The sequence below is a fragment of the Canis lupus genome, chromosome X, assembly GCF_003254725.2.
Source record: "Canis lupus dingo isolate Sandy chromosome X, ASM325472v2, whole genome shotgun sequence".
NCBI lineage: Eukaryota > Metazoa > Chordata > Mammalia > Carnivora > Canidae > Canis > Canis lupus.
Genome location: NC_064281.1, coordinates 55,087,013 through 55,109,179, shown reverse-complemented (window position 1 = coordinate 55,109,179; position 22,167 = coordinate 55,087,013). Strand labels below are relative to the sequence as shown.

The following is a 22,167-nucleotide window of genomic DNA, read 5'->3' as shown; positions in this document are numbered from 1 at the left end:
ATGTCTTTTGCCCATTTCAAAATTGGATTGTTTGTTTCTTTGCTGTTGAGTTTAATAAGTTCTTACAGATCTTGGATACTAGCCCTTTATCTGATATGTCATTTGCAAACATCTTCTCCCATTCTGTCTGTTGTCTTTTAGTTTTGTTGACTGTTGCTTTTGCTGTGCAAAAGCTTCTTATCTTGATGAAGTCCCAATAATTCATTTTTGCTTTTGTTTCTCTTGCCTTCATGGATGTATCTTGCAAGAAGTTACTGTGGCCGAGTTCAAAAAGGGTGTTGCCTGTGTTCTCCTCTAGGATTTTGATGGAATCTTGTCTCACATTTAGATCTCTCATCCATTTTGAGTTTATCTTTGTGTATGGTGCAAGAGAGTGGTCTAGTTTCATTCTTCTGCATGTGGATGTCCAATTTTCCCAGCACCATTTATTGAAGAGACTGTCTTTTTTTCCAGTGGATAGTCTTTCCTGGTTTGTCGAATATTAGTTGACCATAAAGTTGAGGGTCCACTTCTGGATTCTCTGTTCTGTTCCATTGATCTATGTGTCTGTTTTTGTGCCAGTACCACACTGTCTTGATGACCACAGCTTTGTAGTATAACCTGAAATCTGGCATTGTGATGCCCTCAGCTCTGGTTTTCATTTTTTAATATTCCCCTGACTATTCTGATTCCACTCAAATCTTAAGATGATTTGTTCCAACTCTCTGAAGAAAGTCCATGGTATTTTGATAGGGATTGCATTAAATGTGTAAACTGCCCTGGGTAACATGGACATTTTCACAATATTAATTCTTCCAATCCATGAGCATGGAATATTTTTCCATCTCTTTGGGTCTTCCTCAATTTCTTTCAGAAGTATTCTGTAGTTTTTAGGGTATAGATCCTTTACCTCTTTGGTTAGGTTTATTCCTAGGTATCTTGTGCAGTTGTAAATGGGATTGACTCCTTAAGTTCTCTTTCTTCAGTCTCATGGTAAGTGTATAGAAATGCCACTGATTTCTGGGCATTGATTTTGTATCCTGCCACACTGCCAAATTGCTGTAGGAGTTCTAGCAATCTTGGGTGGAGTCTTTTGGGTTTTCTCTGTACAGTATCATGTCATCTGCAAAGAGGGAGAGTTGGACTTCTTCTTTGCCAATTTGAATGCCTTTTATTTCTTTTTGTTGCCTGATTGCTGAGGCTAGGACTTCTAGTACTATGTTGAATAGCAGTGGTGAGAGTGGACATCCCTGTCTTGTTTCTGATCTTAGGGGAAAGGCTCCCAGTGTTTCCCCATTGAGAATGATATTTGCTGTGGGCTTTTCGTAAATGGCTTTTAAGATGCTGAGGAATATTCCCTCTATCCTAACACTTTCAAGAGTTTTGATAAGGAATGGATGCTGTATTTTGGCAAATGCTTTCTCTGCATCTAATGAGAGGATCATATGGTTCTTGTTTTTTCTCTTGCTGATATGATGAATCACATTGAATGCTTTATGAGTGTTGAACCAGCCTTGCATCCCAAGGATAAATCCCACTTGGTCATGGTGATTAATCTTAATGTATTGTTGGATCCTCTTGGCTAGTATCTCTTTGAGAATTTTTGCATCTGTGTTCATCAGGGATATTGGTCTATAATTCTCCTTTTTGGTGGAGTCTTTGTCTGGTTTTGGAATTAAGGTGATGTTGGCCTCATAGAACAAGTTTGGAAATACTCCATCTCTTTCTATCTTTCGGAACAGCTTTAGTAGAATAGGTATGGTTTCTTCTTTAAAGGTTTGATAGAATTCCCCTGAGAAGCCATCTGTCCCTGGACTTTTGTGTCTTGGGAGGTTTTTGATGACTGCTTCAATTTCCTCCCTGGTTATTGGCCTGTTCAGGTTTTCTGTTTCTTCCTGTTCCAGTTTTGGTAGTTTGTGGTTTTCCAGAAATGCGTCCATTTCTTCTGGATTGCCTAATTTATTGGCGTATAGCTGCTCATAAGTTTTTAAAATTGTTTGTATTTCCTTGGTGTTGGTGGCAATCTCTCCTTTCTCATTCATGATTTTATTAATGTGAGTCTTTTATCTCTTCTTTTTAATAAGGCTGGCTAATGGTCTATCTAATAAATTCTTTCAAAAAACCAACTCCTGGTTTTGTTAATCTGTTCCACAGTTCTTCTGGTCTCTATTTCATTGAGTTCTGCTCGAATCTTTATTAACTCTCTTCTTCTGCTGGGTGTTAGATCTAGTTGCTGTTTTTTATCCAGCTCTTTTAGGTGCAAAGTTAGGTTTTGTAATTGGGTTCTTTCCAGTTTTTGGATGGATGCTTGTATTGCAATGTACTCCCCCCTCAGGACTGCTTTTGTTGTATCCCAAAGATTTTGAATGGTTGTACCTTCATTCTCATTAGTTTCCATGAATCTTTTTAATTCTTCCCTAATTTCCTGGTTGACCCTTTCATCTTTTAGCAGGATGGTCCTTAACCTCCACGTGTTTGAAATCCTTCCAAACTTCTTCTTGTGATTTAGTTCTAGTTTCAAAGCATTATGGTCCAAAAATATGCAGGGGATGATCCCAATCTTTTGGTATTGGTTCAGACCTGATTTGTGACCCAGTATGTGGTCTATTCTGGAGAAAGTTCCATGTGTACCTGAGAAGAATGTGTATTCAGTTGAGTTTGAATGTAAAGTTCTGTAAGTATCTGAAATCCATCTGGTCCAGTGTTTCATTTAAAGCTCTTTTTCTTTGGAGGTGTTGTGCTTAGAAGACCTGTTGATTGTAGAAAGCGCTACATTCAAGTCACCAAGTATATAAGTGTATTATTATCTAAGTATGTCTTAACTTTGGTTATTAATTGATTGATATACTTGGCGGCTCCCCCATTTGGGGCATAAATATTCATGATTGTTAGGTCCTCTTGTTGGATAGATCCTTTAAGTATGATATAGTGTCCCTCTACATCTCTTACTACAGTCTTTGGGATAAACTTTATCTGATATAAGGATGGCTACCTCTGCTTTCTTTTGAGGACCATTTGAATGGTAAATGGTTCTCCAACCTTTTATTTTCAGGCTGTAGGTGTCCTTATGTCTAAAACGAGTCTCTTGAAGACAGCAAATAGATGGGTCTTGCTTTTTTATCCATTCTGAAACCCTGCGTCTTTTGATGGGATCATTAAGCCCATTCACGTTCAGTTACTATTGAAAGATATGAATTTAGTGTCATCATGATACCTATTCAGTCCCTGTTTTTGTGGATTATGTCTTTGGGTGTCCTATTTCTTTTACAGAGTCCCCCTTAATGTTTCTTGCAGAGCTGGTTTGGTGGCTACATGTTCTTTCAGTTTCTGCCTATCTTGGAAGCTGTTTATCTCTCCTTCTATTCTGAATGAGATCCTTGCTGGATAAAGTATTCTTGGCTGCATGTTTTTCTCATTTAGGACCCTGAATACATCCTGCCAGCCCTTTCTGGCCTGCCAGGTCTCTGTGGAGAGGTCTGCTGTTATCCTAATGCTTCTCCCCATAAAAGTTAGGGATTTCTTGTCTCTTGCTGTTTTAAGGATCTTCTCTTTATCTTTGGAATTTGCAAGTTTCACTATTAAATGTGGAGGTGTTCAGCGGTTTTTATTGATTTTATGGGGGGAATCTCTCTATCTCCTGGATTTGAATGCCTGTTTCCCTTCCCAAGTTAGGGAAGTTCTCAGTTATGATTTGTTCAAATACAGTTTCTGGACCTCTGTCCCTTTCAGTGCCCTCGGGATCCCCAATTAAACATAGATTGTTCCTTCTAAGGCTGTCATTTATTTCCCTTAACCTATCCTCATGATATTTCAATTGTTTTTCTGTCTTTTCCTCAGTTTCCCTCCTTGTCATCAACTTGTCTTCTATGTCACTCGCTCTTTCTTCTACCTCATTAACCCTTGTCATTAGGACCTCCAGTTTGGATTGCGTCTCATTTAATCAATTTTTAATTGTGGCCTGATTAGATCTAAATTCTGCAGTCATGAAGTCTCTTGAGTCCTTTATGCTTTTTTCTAGAGCCACCAGTAGCTTTATAATTGGGCTTCTGAATTGGCTTTCTGACATTGAATTGTAGTTCAAATTTTGTAACTCTGTGGGAGAGAGGACTGTTTCTGATTCTTTCTTTTGAGGTGAGTTTTTCCTTCTAGTCATTTTGCTCAGTGCAGAGTGGCCAAAAGAAAGGTGTACTGGAAAAACGAGAAAAAGAGAGACAAAAAAACCAGGGGTGTGTGTGTGTGTGTGTGGAAACAAACAGAAAACAAAAAACAATGGGGAGTATCCTCTGATTCTATATACTGTAAATCTCTCGACTTCCCCTGGAACTTTTCAGCGCTTCTTGGTCAATAACTTGCTTTTCCCCTGTTCTTCTAGCTGGTCTTCTGGGGGAGGGGCCTGCTGTGCTGATTCTCAGGTGTGTGCACCTGGGGGAGCTGCCCTGCCCCCTGCCAGGTGCAGGGCTCAGTGGGAGCTGTTTATCCTGGGAGGCCCCTACTCAGTCCCAGGTACAAGGTGACACCAGGAGCAACAACAGTGGTGGCGGCCAGCTATCCAGCCCTGAAGTCAGCTCCCGCAGTAACTACCGCAGCTCCCAGTCCGCAGGGGCCTGGATGCTCCCGGGGGTGGGGGGTGCCAGTCTGCACAGCTCGGGGCTGCCGGGGGCAGGAGCGTCCTTGCTGTCCTGTGTCCTCCCGGCCTCCGCCTGTTCTAGGGGGAGCGCTGGATCTTGGGCTGTGTCCTCCAGCGCCCTGGGCTCTGGGGCCTGCGTTGTTGGAATCGCGTTCCCGGGGCCATGCAGCCCCCTCCGCTCAGAGCCCCCGCCTGAGCTGCCACTGGAACTGCTCCCGGGGCCCACTGGGCCCACGCGCCAGCCCTTTAGGGAGCTCGGCCGCAGGGTGTGGCGGGCTCTCGGGCTCTCCCCCGGGCCCAACTCCTCTGTTAGCCTGAGGGCATCCCCGCCCCTCCTGGGGTCCTGCCGGAGCTCCCTGCTAGCCCCTTTCTGTCCGGGAAGGTTGGTAAAGCTCCTGCTTCTCTGGGCCTGGGCTTTCCTGTCCTGGGGGCACTCCCCGCTGGCCTTAGCCCGGCTCCTCGTGGGGGCCCCTCCCCCTTGGATGCTTTTTTATTTCTTTATTATTATTTTTTTCCTTCTTCCTACCTTGATAGAAGTGCGAACTCTTCTCACTGTAGCATTCCAGGTGTTCTCTCTTTAAATCTCAGACCGAATTCATAGGTTTTCAGGATGATTTGAAAGTTATCTAGGTAAGTTGGTGGGGACGGGTGACTTGGGGACCCTATTCTTCCACCATCTTCCAGTCTGATGTCTTTAATAGGAACTTAATGCTGGCTTATTTTGGTTTGTTTTATATTGTTTTTTTCTGTTTTGCTTCTCTGTTTTACTTTTTCCACATTCCTTTGGTTTAGATGAATCCCCTGGGGGTTTTTTAGAATTACATTTTTACTTATCTGTGTTTCCCAGTACTGTTTACTTATAAGTCCTCCAGTCCTTTTAGGGTTCATCCCAATCCAATTTTGCCTGTCTTGATTATATTGCAAATATCCTGTTTCCAAATAAGCTAACATTCACAGATAAACATTCCAGGTAAACATTAATTTTGGGAGGACATTTTTTTTTTTTTTTGGGAGAACATTATTAAACCTAGTATAGTCTTCTTTTTTAAAGATTTATTTATTTGAGAGAGAGTGTGTACAAGCAAGGGAAGGGGCAGAGGGAGAGATTCTCAAGCAGACTCCCTCCTGAGCATGTAGCCTGACTTGGGGCTCCATCTCTTAATCCTGAGATCATGACCTGAGCCAAAACCAAGAATTGGATGCTCAACCGACTGAGACACCCAGACACCCCTAGTCTGTTTTTTTTAGGATTTTGTTTTTAGGTAAGCTCTATACCAGATGTGAGGCTAGAACTCACAAGCCCAAGTTCAAGACTCTCATGGTCCAATGACTGAGCCAGCGAGTCACCCCTAAACCTAGTATAGTCTTGGTAGGACAGGTCCTACTTTGTTCTTCTTCACCATTGTCTTAGCTTTTTTGAGACTTTGCTTTTCCATATTCATTTTAGAGATAGTTTGGTAAAAAGCTATTGGGATGTTGATTGAAATAGCATTGAATTTCTAGATTAATTTGGAGAGCATCGCTATCTATATAGTTTTGAGTCTTCCTATCCATGAATGTGATAAATCCTAATTTATATAATTTTTAAAATGTATTTCAACATAGTTTTGTACTTTTTTGTATAAAAATATTTCATATTCATTTGCTATCATAAGCTATAGCTCAGATTATATTTTCAAATTGTTATTGATGTATAAGAATTCAGCTGCTTTTATTTATTTTTATTTTTATTTTTTTAAGATTTTATTTATTTATTCATGAGAGACATAGGCAGAAGGAGAAGCAGGTTCCCTGCATGGAGCCTGATGCAGACTCGATCCCAGGAGTCTGGGATCATGTCCTGAACCAAGGCAGACGCTCAACCACTGAGCCACCCCTGGTGTCCCAAATGCAGCTGCTTTTAAATGTTCATTTAATGAACAAGGGGTAGTGGAAGGGGAAGTGGGTGGGGGGCTGGGTGACTGGGTGATGGGCAATGAGGGGGGCACTTGGCAGGATGAGCACTGGGTGTTATGCTATATGTTGGCAAATTGAACTCCAATAAAAAAAAAAGTGTTCATTTAATATCCAACAACTTTTCTGAACTCTTATTAATTTAAAAAATTTTCTGTAAAATCTCTTGGATTGTTTGAGTTTTCATGTTTTTACCATTTCTTTTTTTTTTTTCCATTTCTTTCTTTTAGCTCTGGCTCTGTTGCTTTCTATTTCACATTGTAAATTATTAAAAGACAGACACCTTTCTTTAATGTGGTTCGGAGAATAAATGTACCTTGAATAGTATATGAAAATATATGAAAGGAGACTCTTACATAGTGTTTAGGAAAAAGAAAACTCTTGGTTTCTCACACAGAGTTAGTGCTGATAAAGGGAAAAACACATGTAGAGAGAGAGGAAAGGGCTGAATTAGAAGATTTATGATAGATAACAAATCTTTCTGGCTTAGGTAATATAAACAAAATTAATGAATGAATTTAAGAATATCATCATACAGTTAAGTTAATATTGACTATATGGTACTTTGTCAGTTTAAACATTCTCTGATTTCAAAAGCCAAAATGCTAAATTTATTGGGGAAATTGAGCCAGTTTATTTAAGTCATTAATTCCTTTTAAGTGAATGACATGTTAGCTCTTCTCTAACCTTTTGGATCATTTCTTCTCATTATATGATTTCTTGCAATATACTTTCAGATCCCCTATCTAAACCTTAAGCTCATCAAAAACACAGTAAAAAATTCTATTGACCTTTAAAATAAAAATCATGAGTGTCCTAACAATATAGTTCTATCAACACCCTTCCACATAAAATACAAACTCTGAACTCTGGATTTAAAGGTCATTTATTAGTAGCCTCATCTGGACAAAGATATAATTAAAAAAAATAAAAATCATCCATATAATCTCATGTTGGCATTGTAAAGGAAGTATTCAGTTGGAGCTGTCTTTCTCAGGTGGTAGATTTAGCAGTGGCTGGAGGTTGTAGAGATCCCATGGGTCCTGGAGCTTCCATAAGTCCCTTTCTATATGGCCAGTATAGCTACAGATTTCTAGATCTGCCTTCTTTGTATTTTTTTCCCATTGTATATTGCTTGCAAAATGAGAGGTTAGCACTCCATGGAAGGCTGGGAAGATATTTTTTTTATTTTATTTATTTTTAAAAAGACTTTATTTATTCATGAGAGACACACAGAGAGAGAGATAGGCAGAGACACAAGCAGAGGGAGAAGCAGGGAGCCAGACGTGGGAAGCGATCCTAGGTCTCCAGGATCAGGCCCTGGGCCGAAGGCAGCGCTAAACCGCTGAGCCACCCGGGCTGCCCTGGGAAGATATTTTTAAAGAGATATTTTTATGAATCTTAGTACCTCATACCTCAGACAGGGTTTTTTGTCTGTTTTATTCACTGATTTATCTGTAATAACTGAAATATAGTGCCTGAGAGTTAGGAGATTGCTTTGTAAATATTATTGAATGTAAAAATGATTGGGTGCATAGAGCAGTATTGGTGTTAAAAGATTTTTTTGGTCATCACATTGAAAATATGCTGTGGGTTTATTAAAAAGATATTTTAGTATTTTATAGCTTTGTTGTTGTAAGTTTGTTATTATTTTGTATTCTTTTCCCCTAGGAAGTAGTGTTTAATGTAAGTACACTTGAAGTATTGTGAGGGCAGAGACAAATCCTCGGGAAATTGAATAAAGACTTAATACACTTAGATGTTCATCAAAAGTTTTATTTTCCGTTTTCTTCTGTACAAGTTAGTTACAGGCCTCTCTGCAGCAAGTGGATGTGAGCTGCATTATTCCAGTATAGCTGTATAATTGATGTGGCCCTGTGTGAACCTATGGGATCTGGGGCATGTAATGAGTTAAGCTTTTTCTGCTGAAATGTCAAGAATGCATTTAAGTACTTCTGGATTCTTGCCAGACCCACATTACCAAGACTATTCTTTATGTTAGATTCAAATATACAGTAGCTCTGAAGTGCTCAGGCGTGCATATTGAATTTCTTTCTGAATGTACTATAATTCAAAAGGAAACTTTTTTTGAAGGAAGACAGGTCTTTACACATTATTTATGAATAACTGGACTCAGATCTTGGATTCTTAATTGAAGTTTTACTCAAGTAAAACTTACAAAGGACTCCATTATATGTGTATAATCAGATTCTGGATAGATGATGTTTATAAACACTGAAGGGATATTTGGATAAATTATTTAAATTATTTAAAATTTTTCTCTTAAGCCATTTCCCAGTATTTTGACAGATGAAAATTATGTAAGATATGGCACTGATGCAGAGACTGAGATGCTGACAATCCATAAAAAGTGTTTTCCTATGGCACCATTCACATACTCATTCCTACTTTTATCTCAGTTGTAATTTATGTAAAGAAAACTTTTGTCAAAGAGGGTTCATTGAACTATTTCTAATAAGCACTATGACTATACAATGTGCTGGACACATTTCAGAACTGCAAAAATTTTTAAAAGTTGTCTTGATTTTGAAAAGAAAAACCCAATCCCCTTTTATGGTGATTTTTTTTCTTTGACTATACTCATTGGTCTAATGCCTCTTATTGGATCTGGCAACCTACAAAGGAGGTTGTCCTTTTGCTGGACAATGATTAAGTTTCCCATTTCCTCTTCCAAAGTAACTTTCAAGTTCTAACAGTAATGTATTGTGTTACTTTTCCATATATAACTAATACCCCAACTGAGTGTTTTGTAGCTCCTCTTTATATAATTGGGAGGTTTTAATAAGGAATAGTGGATTATTTTGATGTACAGAATACTTTATGTATGCCTTAAAGACCCTTGACTATTACAAAGTTTTTAATGTTAAAGAAATAATAAATCTGACTTTTTTTTAATATTGCAGACCGGATATCTTCACATTCTCTGTTACAACTTTGGAGTAGAAACCCACAAGCAGAATAAATACGAAGAAAGTTCTTTCTGGCTTAGGTAATATAAACAAAATTAATGAATGTGAATTTAGGAATATCATCATGCAGTTGAGTTAATATTGACTATATGGTACTTTGTCAGTTTAAACATTCTCTGATTTCAAAAGCCAACATGCTAAATTTATTTCATTTAACATGTGATGTTCATTCTTGTATGTTGCCAGTTGATAGGAAAATGTATTCTATTCTTAATATAATGTAAGAGTATGTTCTTTCATTCCTCCTTTGTATCTCCATCAAGAATATGAAAAATTTTTTTGCTTTGTTATATATTGGTGTCTGCCAGCCTCAGAGTATAAGGGTGGGTTGGTAAAGAGTAGCATCAGGATGAGTTTGGGGGAAACCAGGAAGAACTTGAATTCTAGCTGTGGTTATTATATATGATTTTAATCTCTGCTTGATTATATTTTCCACCTCTTTTTGGGATATAAAAATAACTTGGTAATGTATTTTCAAATGCCCTGAAAAATCACATTTTAATGTATTTTAAAAGAGGCAAAAATAATTATCAATGTTATTAACAATAGGAATTTTAGCACAGTGGATAGTCTTTCTAGTATTAGATGAACTCATTCAAAATTTGAGTCATCTATGGCATCAGTGGGAAATTGGTAATACTGTGATACCTACTTTTTAGAATTATTGTACAGCTTAAATACATTGATGCATGTATTGTAGAGTGTTCAATAACTTGCTTGGGAGACAGAAACGGTCAACAAATGGTAGCTATTGCTGCTATCTCTAGGTAATATGTTTGCTCTTTACTATAAATGAACACTAATGTGGCAAGTCCACTAGTTTATTCTAATATTTATTACAGTGAAATCAAATGTGGATTACTTGTTGACTTCCCAAGTAACTATATCATAAAGAAAACAGCCACATTTTCTGTCATATACTGCTAATATTTGGAAAATTTTTTCTTTGTGCTTTAATTATCTATGTGTTAAGAAAACTATTGGGAGCAGTTGGTGATACCGTAGGAATAAATAGCTGCTAATTAAACACATTCCTCTATAAATTTTACACCAGAAGGAGGCAATGAAGAGTGAGTGTTTCTATAGGCTTAAGTCTTTTGAAAACAGTGACTAACTTAAGGTAGAGGTTATATACAATTTGAAAGTACCCATTCAGTCCTTTGCAAATCCCACATTCATAAGTGCTCATTAACATTTTACTTTATGTTCTTTTAAATTTTTTTCACGGTTTTTAAAAGATCTTTTAATATGTTAAATGACAAAAAAGACATAAGAATCATTGAAATGCATTTGAAGAATTTAAGGAATTGAGTTTTTTCAAAATTGACTGTAAATAAGAAAAATTAATGGAATGAAACAGAGCCAAAGACTATGCATAGGGCAATTCCTAATTGGTGATCTCTTGTTAGGGACAGTGGGATAAATTGGAAAAATGACAGAAGACATTTGAATTAGACAAAATCATGGAGAATTGGATAAACCCTGAAGATGTTCTATAAAAAATAATCTAGTTGATCTTAATAAGTGAAATATACCCTCCTTCTTTGACTTACAGGTCAGAGACTGCTTTAGATTCCTGAAGAGTCCTTTTGTAGGTTATATTGAGAATATTTCTTAACCTTTTGTGTGAAAGCTCTGTGCTGCTTTTTCCTTTTCAGAATCCAAAGAAAGCATTGTTTCTTCAGCATCCGTCTGAGACCATGATTACAGTTTATATTTTCTTTAAGAAACCTCACAACCTAAACTCAGTGCTGCTAGATTTTTTGGATGTGAATAAATAATTGGTTAGATAGTATGTTAGAGTAGGAGTAATTTTTGAGTTCCTCTTCTAACATTACTTTTAATTTCTCTAAAATTAATCTAAAACCTGTCACAGTTGGTAGCTAATGTAACTTGCTTCCTATTAGGAATTATTTTACTCTGCATGTAGTATCCTCATGTGAAGTGTGTCTTTTTCCTGCTTGTATAATACTTCTTGTATCTCTCATTGAATCAAAAGAGGAGAATTCAGCAAAAATTATACTACTGTTTTCTAAATTCATAGTGCTTTGAGTTAGTGAACCAGATTATGTAATTTCCATGTTGGGTTTAAAAATAGCTATTATGCTTACAATAGGGACAATATTTATGAAGTATTTTTATTTATCAATGCTTAGTCTTTACTATAGTTATATAGGAATATATATCACCAGAGGTCTTTTTTAGACAATTCTATTTTTTTAAATATTTGATTTATTTATTCACGAGAGACACAGACAGAGAGGTAGAGACATATGCAGAGGGAGAAGCAGGCTCCTCACAGGGAGCCTGATGCGGGACTCAATCCTGGACCCCGGGACCACACCTGGAGCCAAAGGCAGACACTCAACTGCTGAGCCACCCAGGTGTCCCATAGAAGATTCTATTTTTTTAAGTAATCCCTACTCACAGGTGGGGCTCAAATTTACAACCCTGAGATTAGGAGTTGCATGCTTTACTGACTGAACCAGCCATGTGGCCCACCAGAAGTCTTCTAATAAGGAAATAACAAAGGAAATATGTGTGTGTTATGCACAAATGTTAATGATTCAGTAGATGAGCCCTGGAGAAATTTGTATCAGTTTGAATGCTACTTAATATTTATCCCTTTATTTTACCTTTATCCTCAGCTCAAGATCTTGAGAATTTGACAATATTATTTATAGTCAGGCAGTGTGATCTAAGGAACAATCACAGAGCTAGCAGTAGAAAATCTGTTACTAATCAGTTGTATGACCTTGGGTCATGTGCTGCAATGTCTTTATCTGAAAAATGGGTACAATGTTATCTGTATTACAGGCTTGTAATAAAAACGACGTAAGTAATATAGTAGGACTTTAAAAAGTTAAGGGTATTATATAATCCTAGACTGATAAATTATTAACTATAAAAATCTTATGCAAGACCTATTTTAATAGTAAATGGAATGTATTAGCACCATCTTGTGGAAATATAATGAATTGTATTATCAGCAATTTCTTCTTTAATAACAAGAAGATAGTTTACTAAAGCTAACACTTTAGAGCTGTAAGAATCTTTACAGATCATCTAATTCAGTAATTTTGGAACAATGTTCTCTAGTGTTCTCTGGTTCTACTGGAACGCTTTTCAGAATCTCCATTAAGAGATAAAGGAAACTTAGCCACAATTCTCTAACATACCCATCTTGATTCAGAGAAGTTAGGCATTAATCATTTTGTTAAGTAGTATGTCTATGCAAGATTTTGTTTGAAAAAAAAAGATTAGCTTGCTTACAGTTTGAAAATGATTGCCATAGGTCAATTTCATCTTGTATAGATAGGGAAATGCACAGTTAGAGAGGTTTATACAACGGCACTTAGTTGGGACACTAGATCCCTAGTCTTTTAGGAATAGTCTTTCTCCAGAAGTCGGTAATGATGTTCCCTCTTTGATTCCTGATTTTGACTGAGTCTTCTCTCTTCTTTTCTTGGTCAGTCTAGCTAAACATTTGTCAACTGTTGGCCCTTTTCAAAGCATCAACTTTTGGTTTTATTGGTTTTTCTCTATTGTTTTTCAGTTATTTAATTTAATTCCCCCTGTAATCTTTATGACTTTTCCCCTTTGTGCTTGCTTTAGATTTAGTTTGCTTTTTTCCCCCCATTTTCCTAACATGGAAAGTTGAGATCTTACTTCTCTTTTAATGTAAAATTTCCCCTAACCACTGCTTTCCATTCCATAAATTTCGGTATGTTGGGTTTTCCTGTTCACTCAGTTCAAGGTATTTTCTAATTTTCTCTTGTGATTTATTCTTTGACTTATTGGTTATTTAGGAGTGTGTTGTTTAATTTCTACATAAATTCTTGATTTCTAATTTAATTTCACGTAGATGGAGAACATACTTTCTGTGACTTTAATTCTGTTAAATCTACTGAGGATTTTTAATATGCTCTATTCTGAAGAATGTTCTATGTGCACTTGAGAAGAGGGTGTAGTCTGCTATTATTGGGTGGAGTATGATATAGATGTTGTTAGGTTAGTAGGTAGTGTTGTTCCAATCTTCTGTAATCCTTTTTGATGTTTTGCCTAGTTGTCCTGTCTTCTTGAAAGCAGGGTATTGAAATCCTCAGCTGTCATTGTTGAATTGTGTCTTTCCATTCAGTTTTGTCAACCTTTATTTATGTATTATGGGGACTCCGTTGTTAGGTTTATATAAGCTTTTAAGTGTTATATCTTATGAATGAATTAGCCCTTTTATCATTTTAAAATATCCCTCTTTATCTCTAGTAACATTTTTTGTCTTCAAGTCTGATTGATATTAGTGTAGCCATGCTAGTCTTCTTATGGTTGCTGTATACATGGTATATCTTTTTCCATCCTTTACTTTCAATCTCTTTGTGTCTTTTAATTTAAAGTATGTTTTTTGTGAGGGTGCCTGGGTGGCACAGTTGGTTAAGTGTCCTGATTCTTGGTTTCAGCTCAGGTTGTGATCTCAGGATTGTGAAATTGCTCCTTGCCTGGGGGCTCTGTGCTCAGTGCAGAGGCTACAAAGTTTCTCTACCTCTCCCTTTGCCCTCCACCCCCATGTGTGCGCTCTCTCTTTTAAATCAATCAATCTTTAATAAAAATAAAGTGTGTTTTGTGTTAGCAGCATATAGCTGGATCTTTTTTAAAAAATCCAAACTGAAAATCTCTGATATTTGATTTTATTTAATCCATTCAGCCTTTTAATGTTGATTTATTGTTGGATTTATATCTGACATTTTGCTTTTGGTTTTCTACATGTCTCATGACTACTGACCTATTCCCTCTTTTCTTCCTTTACTACTTTCTCAAGTGAATATCTTTTGAAAATTAGTAAATTTATTTTTTGTTGTGGTAATGAATATATACAACATAAAATTTGCTATTTTAATTATTTTAAGTGTACAATTCAGGGGGATTAATTACATTCCCAATGTTGTTCGACCATCATTGCAAACTATTTCAAAAACTTTTTGAAAACTTTTTCATTACCTCAAATAGAAAGTGTAACTTTTGAACACTAATTCCCCATTCTTCCTTCCCCCTTCTCCAGTCCCTGGTAATCTCTAATCTACTTTATATCTCTATGAATTTGCCTATCTTAGATATTTCATGTAAGTGGAATCATACAATATCTGTTCTTTTGTGTCTGGTATATTTTACTTAGGAGAATATTTTCAAAGATTTTTCCATGTTGTGGCATGCATGAGAACTTCATTCTTTTTTTTTTTACCAATAATTTATTTTACTGTGATAAAATATACATAACATAAAGTTTACTACCATTTTAACCATTAAAAAATTTTTTTAGAGATTTTATTTATTTATTCATGAGAGAAACAGAGAGAGAGAGAGACAGAGACAGAGACAGAGACACAGGCAGAGGGAGAAGCAGGCTCCCTGTAGGGAGCCCGACATGGGACTCGATCCCGGGTCTCCAGGATCACGCCCTGGGCTGAAGGCAGCGCTAAACCGCTGAGCCACCTGGCTGCCCCATTTTAACCATTTTTTTAAAAAAAGATTTTGTTTATTTATTCATGAGAGACCCACAGAGAGAGGCAGAGACATAGGCAGAGGGAGAAGCAGGCTCCCTGCAGGGAGACATACGTGGGACTCAATCCCAGGACCCCGGGATCCCCACCTAAGCTGAAGGCAGACACTCAACTGCTGAGCCACCCAGGCATCCCAATTTTAACCATTTTTAAGTGTACAATTCAGTGGTATTAAGTATACTCACAGCGTTGAATAACCATTACCACTGTATTTCTAGAATGTTTTCATCATCCTAAACAAATTCTGTACCCATTAAACAATAACTCCCCACTCCTTTCACCCCTGGTAACTGGTATTCTACTTTCTATCTCTATGACTTGGCATTTTCTAGGTTCCTCATATGAGTGAAGTCATACAATATTTGTCCTTTTTTTATATTTGTCCTTTTGTGTTTGGCTTATTAACATAGTGTTTTCAAGGTTCATCCATGTTGTAGCATGTATCGGTATTTCATTTTTTGTGGGTTAATAATGTTCCATTTTATGGATTTAACACATTTGTTTATCCATTCAGCAGATGATGAACACTTGGGTTTTTTCCATCATTTTTGTTATTGTGAATAATGCTACTATAAACACTGGTATATAAGTGTCTACGTGAGTCCCTGCTTTCACTTCTTTTGTGTATATACCTAGGAGTGGAGTTACTGGGTCTTATAAATGGGTATCTTATAGTATGCCATTTAAACAACAGGGGCAGCCCCAGTGGCTTAGCGGTCTAGCGCTGCCTTCAGCCCAGGGTGTGATCCTGGGGACCTGGGATCGAGTCCCATGTCGGGCTCCCTGTATGGAGCCTGCTTCTTCCTCTGCCTGTGTCTCTGCCTCTCTCTCTCTCTCTGTGTCTCTCATGGATAAATAATTAAAATCTTAAAACAAATAAATTGTTTAACAGTTTCTAAAATTATATATTCTTTGAGTTACTTTCCTTGTGGTTGTTCTAGGGCTTACAATATACCTCTTAATTTACTAGAAATTACTTCAGATTTATATTAACTTTCTTCTGAAAGAAGTTTTAATTTTTTTTTAATTTATTTTTTATTGGTGTTCAATTTACTAACATACAGAATAACCCCCAGTGCCCGTCACCCATTCACTCCCACCCCCCGCCCTTCTCCCCTTCCACCACCCCTAGTTCATTTCCCAGAGTTAGCAGTCTTTACGTTCTGTCTCCCTTTCTGATATTTCCCACACATTTCTTCTCCCTTCCCTTATATTCCCTTTCACTATTATTTATATTCCCCAAATGAATGAGAACATATAATGTTTGTCCTTCACCGACTGACTTACTTCACTCAGCATAATACCCTCCAGTTCCAAGAAGTTTTAATTCTATATAACTATTCCCTTTTCTCTTTTTTTGCTAACATAATTATATGTGTTATGTCTACATATGTTTAAAAACTCAACAATACATGGTTGTAATTATTGCTTTATATAATATATACTTTAGAGAAGGCCAGTGAAAAAAGGAGAGCATAAATATTTTTATAGAATCTGTTTATATATTAACCTTCTTACCAGTTTTGGTTATCTTCATTTATTCTAATAGATTTAAGTTACCATTTAGTGTTATTTCCTTACTCTAATTATAACTTTATTCCCACTCGCTTTTTGTGTTGTCATAGTAAAATTATCTTACATATGTAATGCCTCAACAATAAAATTTCATAGATATTTATATAGTTGCTTTTTAAATAAGGAAGGAAATGAGAAGAAATATGTAATCATATTGTCTTTTATAATTATCTAAATAATTACTAACACTTTTTTTCATATGATTTCACATTAATGTCTGGTGTCATTTGCTTTCAACCTGAAGAATGTTCTTTCATATTTCTTGTAAGGCAGATCAGCAAGAAATTCTCTCAGTTTTTGTTTATCTAGGAATGTATTTAGTTCTTCTTTTGAAAAATTGTTTCTCTAGATACAGGATTTTTAGTTGACAGTTTTTTCTCTTTAAGCACTTTAAATACGTCATCCCTGCTTTCTGGCACCCACTATTTGTGATGAAGAATTAGCTGTTAATCTGGTTTCCTTTGAAACAATGAATCATTTTTCTCTAACTGCTTTCAAGATTTTCTCTTTATCTTTGACTTTCAGTAATTGGACCATGATGTGTCTGGGTATGGATTTGTGTGTGTATGTATGTGTGAGCCTACTTGGATCCCATGAAGCTTCTTGGATGTGTAGATTATTGTTTTCCCTCAAATTTGGGAAGTTTTCAACCATCATTTTTTTAAATATATTTTCTAATTTTCTATTTCTTTCTCTTGCTTCTCCACTTCTGGTACTCTCATGCATATGTTGTTGTGTTGAATGATGTCTGATAATCTTTGAAATTCTGTTCTTTTTTCCCCACTCTTTTTTTCCTGTTTGTTCCTCAGATTTGTATAATCACCATCAATCTATCTTTAAGTTTATATATTTTTTGCCTGCTCAAGTCTACTGTTGAGCGTCTAGTGAATTTTTCTTTTCAGTTATTTTACTTTTCAACTTCAGAATTTCCATTTGGTTCTTTTTAAAAATAATTTCTGTGATTAATTATTACACTCGTATTCTCTGTGTCATTGCATCATCATACCTTCCTGTAATTTTTTTTGAAGATTTTATTTATTCATGAGAGACTCAGAGAGAGAGGCAGAGACACAGGCAGACTAGAAGCAGGCTCCATGCAGGAAGTCCAATGCAGGACTTGATCTCGGGACCCCAGGATCACGCCCTGAGCTGAAGGCAGATGCCCAACGAATGAGCCACCTAGGCGTCCCCTTCCTTTAATTTTTTAAATATATAGTTTCCTATAGTTCTATAAACATTTATGATAGCTACTTTGAAGTATTTTTCTACCCACTGCAACATCTGGGACCTCTCAGAGGCAGTTTCTGTTGCCTTCCTTTTATCCTCTGTATAAGTCACACTTTACTGTTTTATTGCATGTGTTGTAATATTTTGTTGAAAACTAGACATTTTGGGTAATATCTTACAGCAAGTATGGATATCAGTTTCATGCCTTTCTGGAACTTACTGTTCTTTTAATTGTTTGGTCATTTGGACTAACTCTGTGAGGTAAATTTTTCTCACAGGGTATGACCTCTAATGTTCCTGCTCAGGATTTTTCCCCTTGTTTTTGTCTTTTTATGGCTTTCTAGGCTTCACCTCTGCATCCACATAAGCTACTTATTGGTCAAGGGTTGTGTTTAAGGTCACTTAGCCAGTTAGATATTCACTCTTTGCAATTGGATATGTATTTGTCTTAGAGATTGTTTTCACAGTTTAGTGAATTAACTATTTTACCCTGCATTCAGCCAGGCCCTGATCATGCCTGAGAGGACAGCCTTGAGCATGTGTATAATCTCTCAGACCCTCCAAATATGAGTACAGTTTGATTTTTGTAAAAGATTTTATTTATTTATTAGAGAGAGAGAGCAAGCACAAGCAAAGGGAGTGGCAGAGGGAGAGGGAGAGGAAGAAGTGGGCTCCCCACTGAGCAGGGAGCTGGATGTGGGGCTCGATCCCAGGACCTTGAGATCATGACCTGAGCCAAAGGTAGACGCTTAACTGACTGAGCCACCAGGTACCCCATACTATTTGATTTTTTAATAAAAACATGTTTTTTAGAGCAGTTTTAGGTTTACAACACAATTGAGAGGAAGGTACAGAGATTTTCCACATACTTCTGATCCCACGTATTCAAAGCCTCTCCACTAATCAACATTACTCACCAGAATGATACATTTTTTACTAAGGATGAACTTACATTGACACATCATAATCCTCTAACTCTGTAGTTTCCCTCCAGGTTCACTCTTGCTGTTGTATATTCTCTACGTTTAGACAAATGTAAAATGACATATATCTACCATTATAGCATTTTAGTGTCATACAGAGTAGTTCTACTGCCCTAAAAATCCTCTGTGTTCTGCCTATTCATCCCTCCCTTTTCCCTGAACTCTATAAACCACTGATCTTTTTGGTCTCCATTGTTTTGCCTTTTCTGGAATGTTATATAGTTGGAATCATTTATTTTTGGTGCTGAATAATATTCCATTGTCTGGAGGTACCACAACTTATTTGTCCATTTCCCTAATGAAGGACGTCTTGGTTGCTTCCAAATTTTGTCAATTATGAATAAAACTGCCATAAACATATAAACATCTACATGCAGCATTTTGTCTGGATGTAAGTTTTCCATTCCTTTTGGTAAATACCAAGGAATGTGATTGCTGTATCATAGGGCAAGAGTATATTTAGTTTTGTAAGGAACTACCAAATTGCAAAGTGGCTGTACAATTTTATATTCCCACCAGCTATGTGTGAGACCTCTATTACTCCATATTCTCACCAGTATTTTAGACTCAGTGTTTTAGACTTTGGCCATTCTGATAGGTATGTACTGGTATTTAATTTTTGTTTTAATATGCATTTTCCTCATGACATATGATGTGGAATATTTTTTCATAGGCTTATTTGCCATCTGTACATCTTTTTTTGTGAGGTATTTGTTAAGAACTTTGGATCATGTTTTAATTGGGTTATTTGTTTTTTTACTGTTGAGTTGTAAGAGGCTTTTCTGGGTATATTTTGGATATCAGTCCTTTATCAGATGTGTCTTTTGCAAATATTTTCTCTGTGGCTTGTCTTCTAATTCTCTTGATATTGTCTTTCACAAAGCAGAAGTTTTTAATTTTTCATTTATTTAAAGATTTTATTTTTAAGTAATCTCTGCACGCAGCCTGAGGCTCAAACTTACAACTCTGAGATTGAGAGTTGCATGCTCTACCAACTAAGCCATCTAGGCAACCCAGAAGTTTTAAAATTTAATGAGATCTAGTTTATCACTTTTCTCCCATGTATTGTTTCCTTGATATTGTATCTAAAAAGGCATCAGAGGGGGCACGTGGCTGGATCACTCAGTAGAGCATGTGACTCTTGATTTTAGGGTTGTGAGTTCAAGTTCCACATTGGCCATGGAGCCTACTTAAGAAAATAAAAAAGAAATTAAATAAATTAAAAAAGCATCACAATACCTAAGATCATCTAGGTTTTATCCTATGTTTTCTTCTAAAATTTTTATGATTTTGCACTTTGTATCTAGTTCTATGATTCATTTTGAGTTAAGTTTTGTGAAAGATGTAAGGTCTGTGTCTATATTCTTGTATGTCCAATTGTTCAAGTATCACTTGTTGAAGAGACTGTCTTTGATCCATTCTGTTGCCTTTGCTTCTTTGTCAAAGATGAGTTGAATGTATTTATGAGGGCCCTCTATTCTGTTCTACTAATCCATTTGTATTTTCTTTTTTTTAATTTTTTTTTTATGATAGTCACAGAGAGAGAGAGAGAGAGAGAGAGGCAGAGACACAGGCAGAGGGAGAAGCAGGCTCCATGCAGGGAGCCCGATGTGGGACTCGATCCTGGTACTCCAGGATCATGCTCTGGGCCGAAGGCAGGCGCTAAACCGCTGAGCCACCCAGGTGTCCCTTTAGCCAATTTCTTGATTACTGTAATAATGTACTAACTTGATTGCTGTAGCTTTTTAAATTTTTTAAAATTTATTTATGATAGTCACACAGAGAGAGAGAGAGAGAGAGCGCGCGCGCGGCAGAGACACAGGCAGAAGGAGAAGCAGGCTCCATGCACCGGGAGCCTGACGTGGGATTCAATCCCGGGTCTTCAGGATCGCGCCCTGGGCCAAAGGCAGGCGCCAAACCGCTGTGCCACCCAGGGATCCCTGTAGCTTTTTAAAAAAATATTTTATTTATCTACTTGAGAGGGAGAGAGAGAGATAAAGCACACAAACAGGGAGGAAAAGGGAGAGGGAAAGGCAGATTGCCTGCTGAGCAGGGGATCTATCCCAGGACCATGGGATCATAGCCTGAGCCAAAGGCAGACATTTAACTCCCTGAACTACCCAGGTGCCCCGGTTGCTGTAGCTTTATTGGAAGTCTTGAAGTTGTGCAGTGGCAGTCCTGTCCTGCAATATTCTGTTACCTATTCTCATCTCATTCTATTACATAGAAATTTTAGAATGTTGAACCAGTTTTGCATACCTGAGATAAATCTCACTTTGTCATGTTTAGTTTTTAAAAATTACTGTTTGGGTTTGACTTGCTAATATTTTATTGAGGATTTTTACATCCATGTTCATGATATATATTGGTTCATAGTTTTCTTATAATATCTGACTGGTTTGGGGTATTATTAGGGTAATGCTGGCCTCACAGAATGAGTTAGTTAGGAAGTATTCCTTCTGCTTCTATTGTAAAGAGATTGTAGAGAGTTGACAATCATTTCTTCCTTAAATATTTAGTAGAATTTATCAGTGAACACATCTGGGCTTGATGCTTTTTGTTTTGGAATGTTAATTTTTGATTCAATTTCTTTGATACCTATGGGCCTATTTAAACTATTTCTTATTGTCTTGAGTTTTGGCTGCTTGTGCCTTTCAAGTAATTGGTCCATTTAATTTAGGTTATCAAATTTGTAGGCAGAGTTATTTATAGTATTTCTTTATTACTCTTTAAATTTTCATGGTATCTGTAGTGATATCCCTTCTTTCATTTCTGATATTAATAATTTGTGTCCTCTTTTTTTCTTAGCCTGGCTAGAGGCTTATCAATTTTACTGATTATTTCAAATACTTGTGTTTGGTTTCATTGATTTTTTTCTCTATTTTTAAAAAAGATTTTATTTATTCATCTTGTGAATAAATAAGACAGGGAGAGAAAGAGAGAGAGAGAGATAGCATGAGGGGTGGGAGGGGGCAGAGAAAAGGGGCAGAGGGAGAAGCAGACTTCCTGCTGAGCAGGGAGCCTGATGTGGGACTCCATTCCAGGACCGTGAGATCATGACCCAAGCCAAAGTCAGATGCCCAACCGACTGGGCCACCCAGGTGCCCCAATTTCTCTCTCTCTCTCTCTCTCTCTCTCTCTCTCTCTTTTTTTAAAGATTTGTTTATTTGAGAGAGAGAGCATGAGAATAGAGGGATGGGCTGTACCCACATGTCTCGTTCCAGTGCTTGCTCCGTCTATTCAAATTGTGTTTTTTCTTTTTTGTATTGTTGTGCCCAAGA

At 36.9% G+C, this 22,167-nt stretch overlaps 1 protein-coding gene across 6 annotated transcripts in view; it reads left to right on the top strand.

Annotated features, from left to right (window-relative positions):
* Positions 1–22,167, top strand: part of TEX11 (testis expressed 11) — a 311,535-nt gene that overhangs the window by 61,040 nt on the left and 228,328 nt on the right. For all 6 annotated transcript variants that reach the window (XM_025466112.3, XM_025466113.3, XM_049107547.1 and 3 more), the window contains one exon: positions 9,484–9,569. In XM_025466112.3, the coding sequence (XP_025321897.1) occupies positions 9,484–9,569 (86 nt within the window). The remainder of the gene's footprint in view (positions 1–9,483; positions 9,570–22,167) is intronic.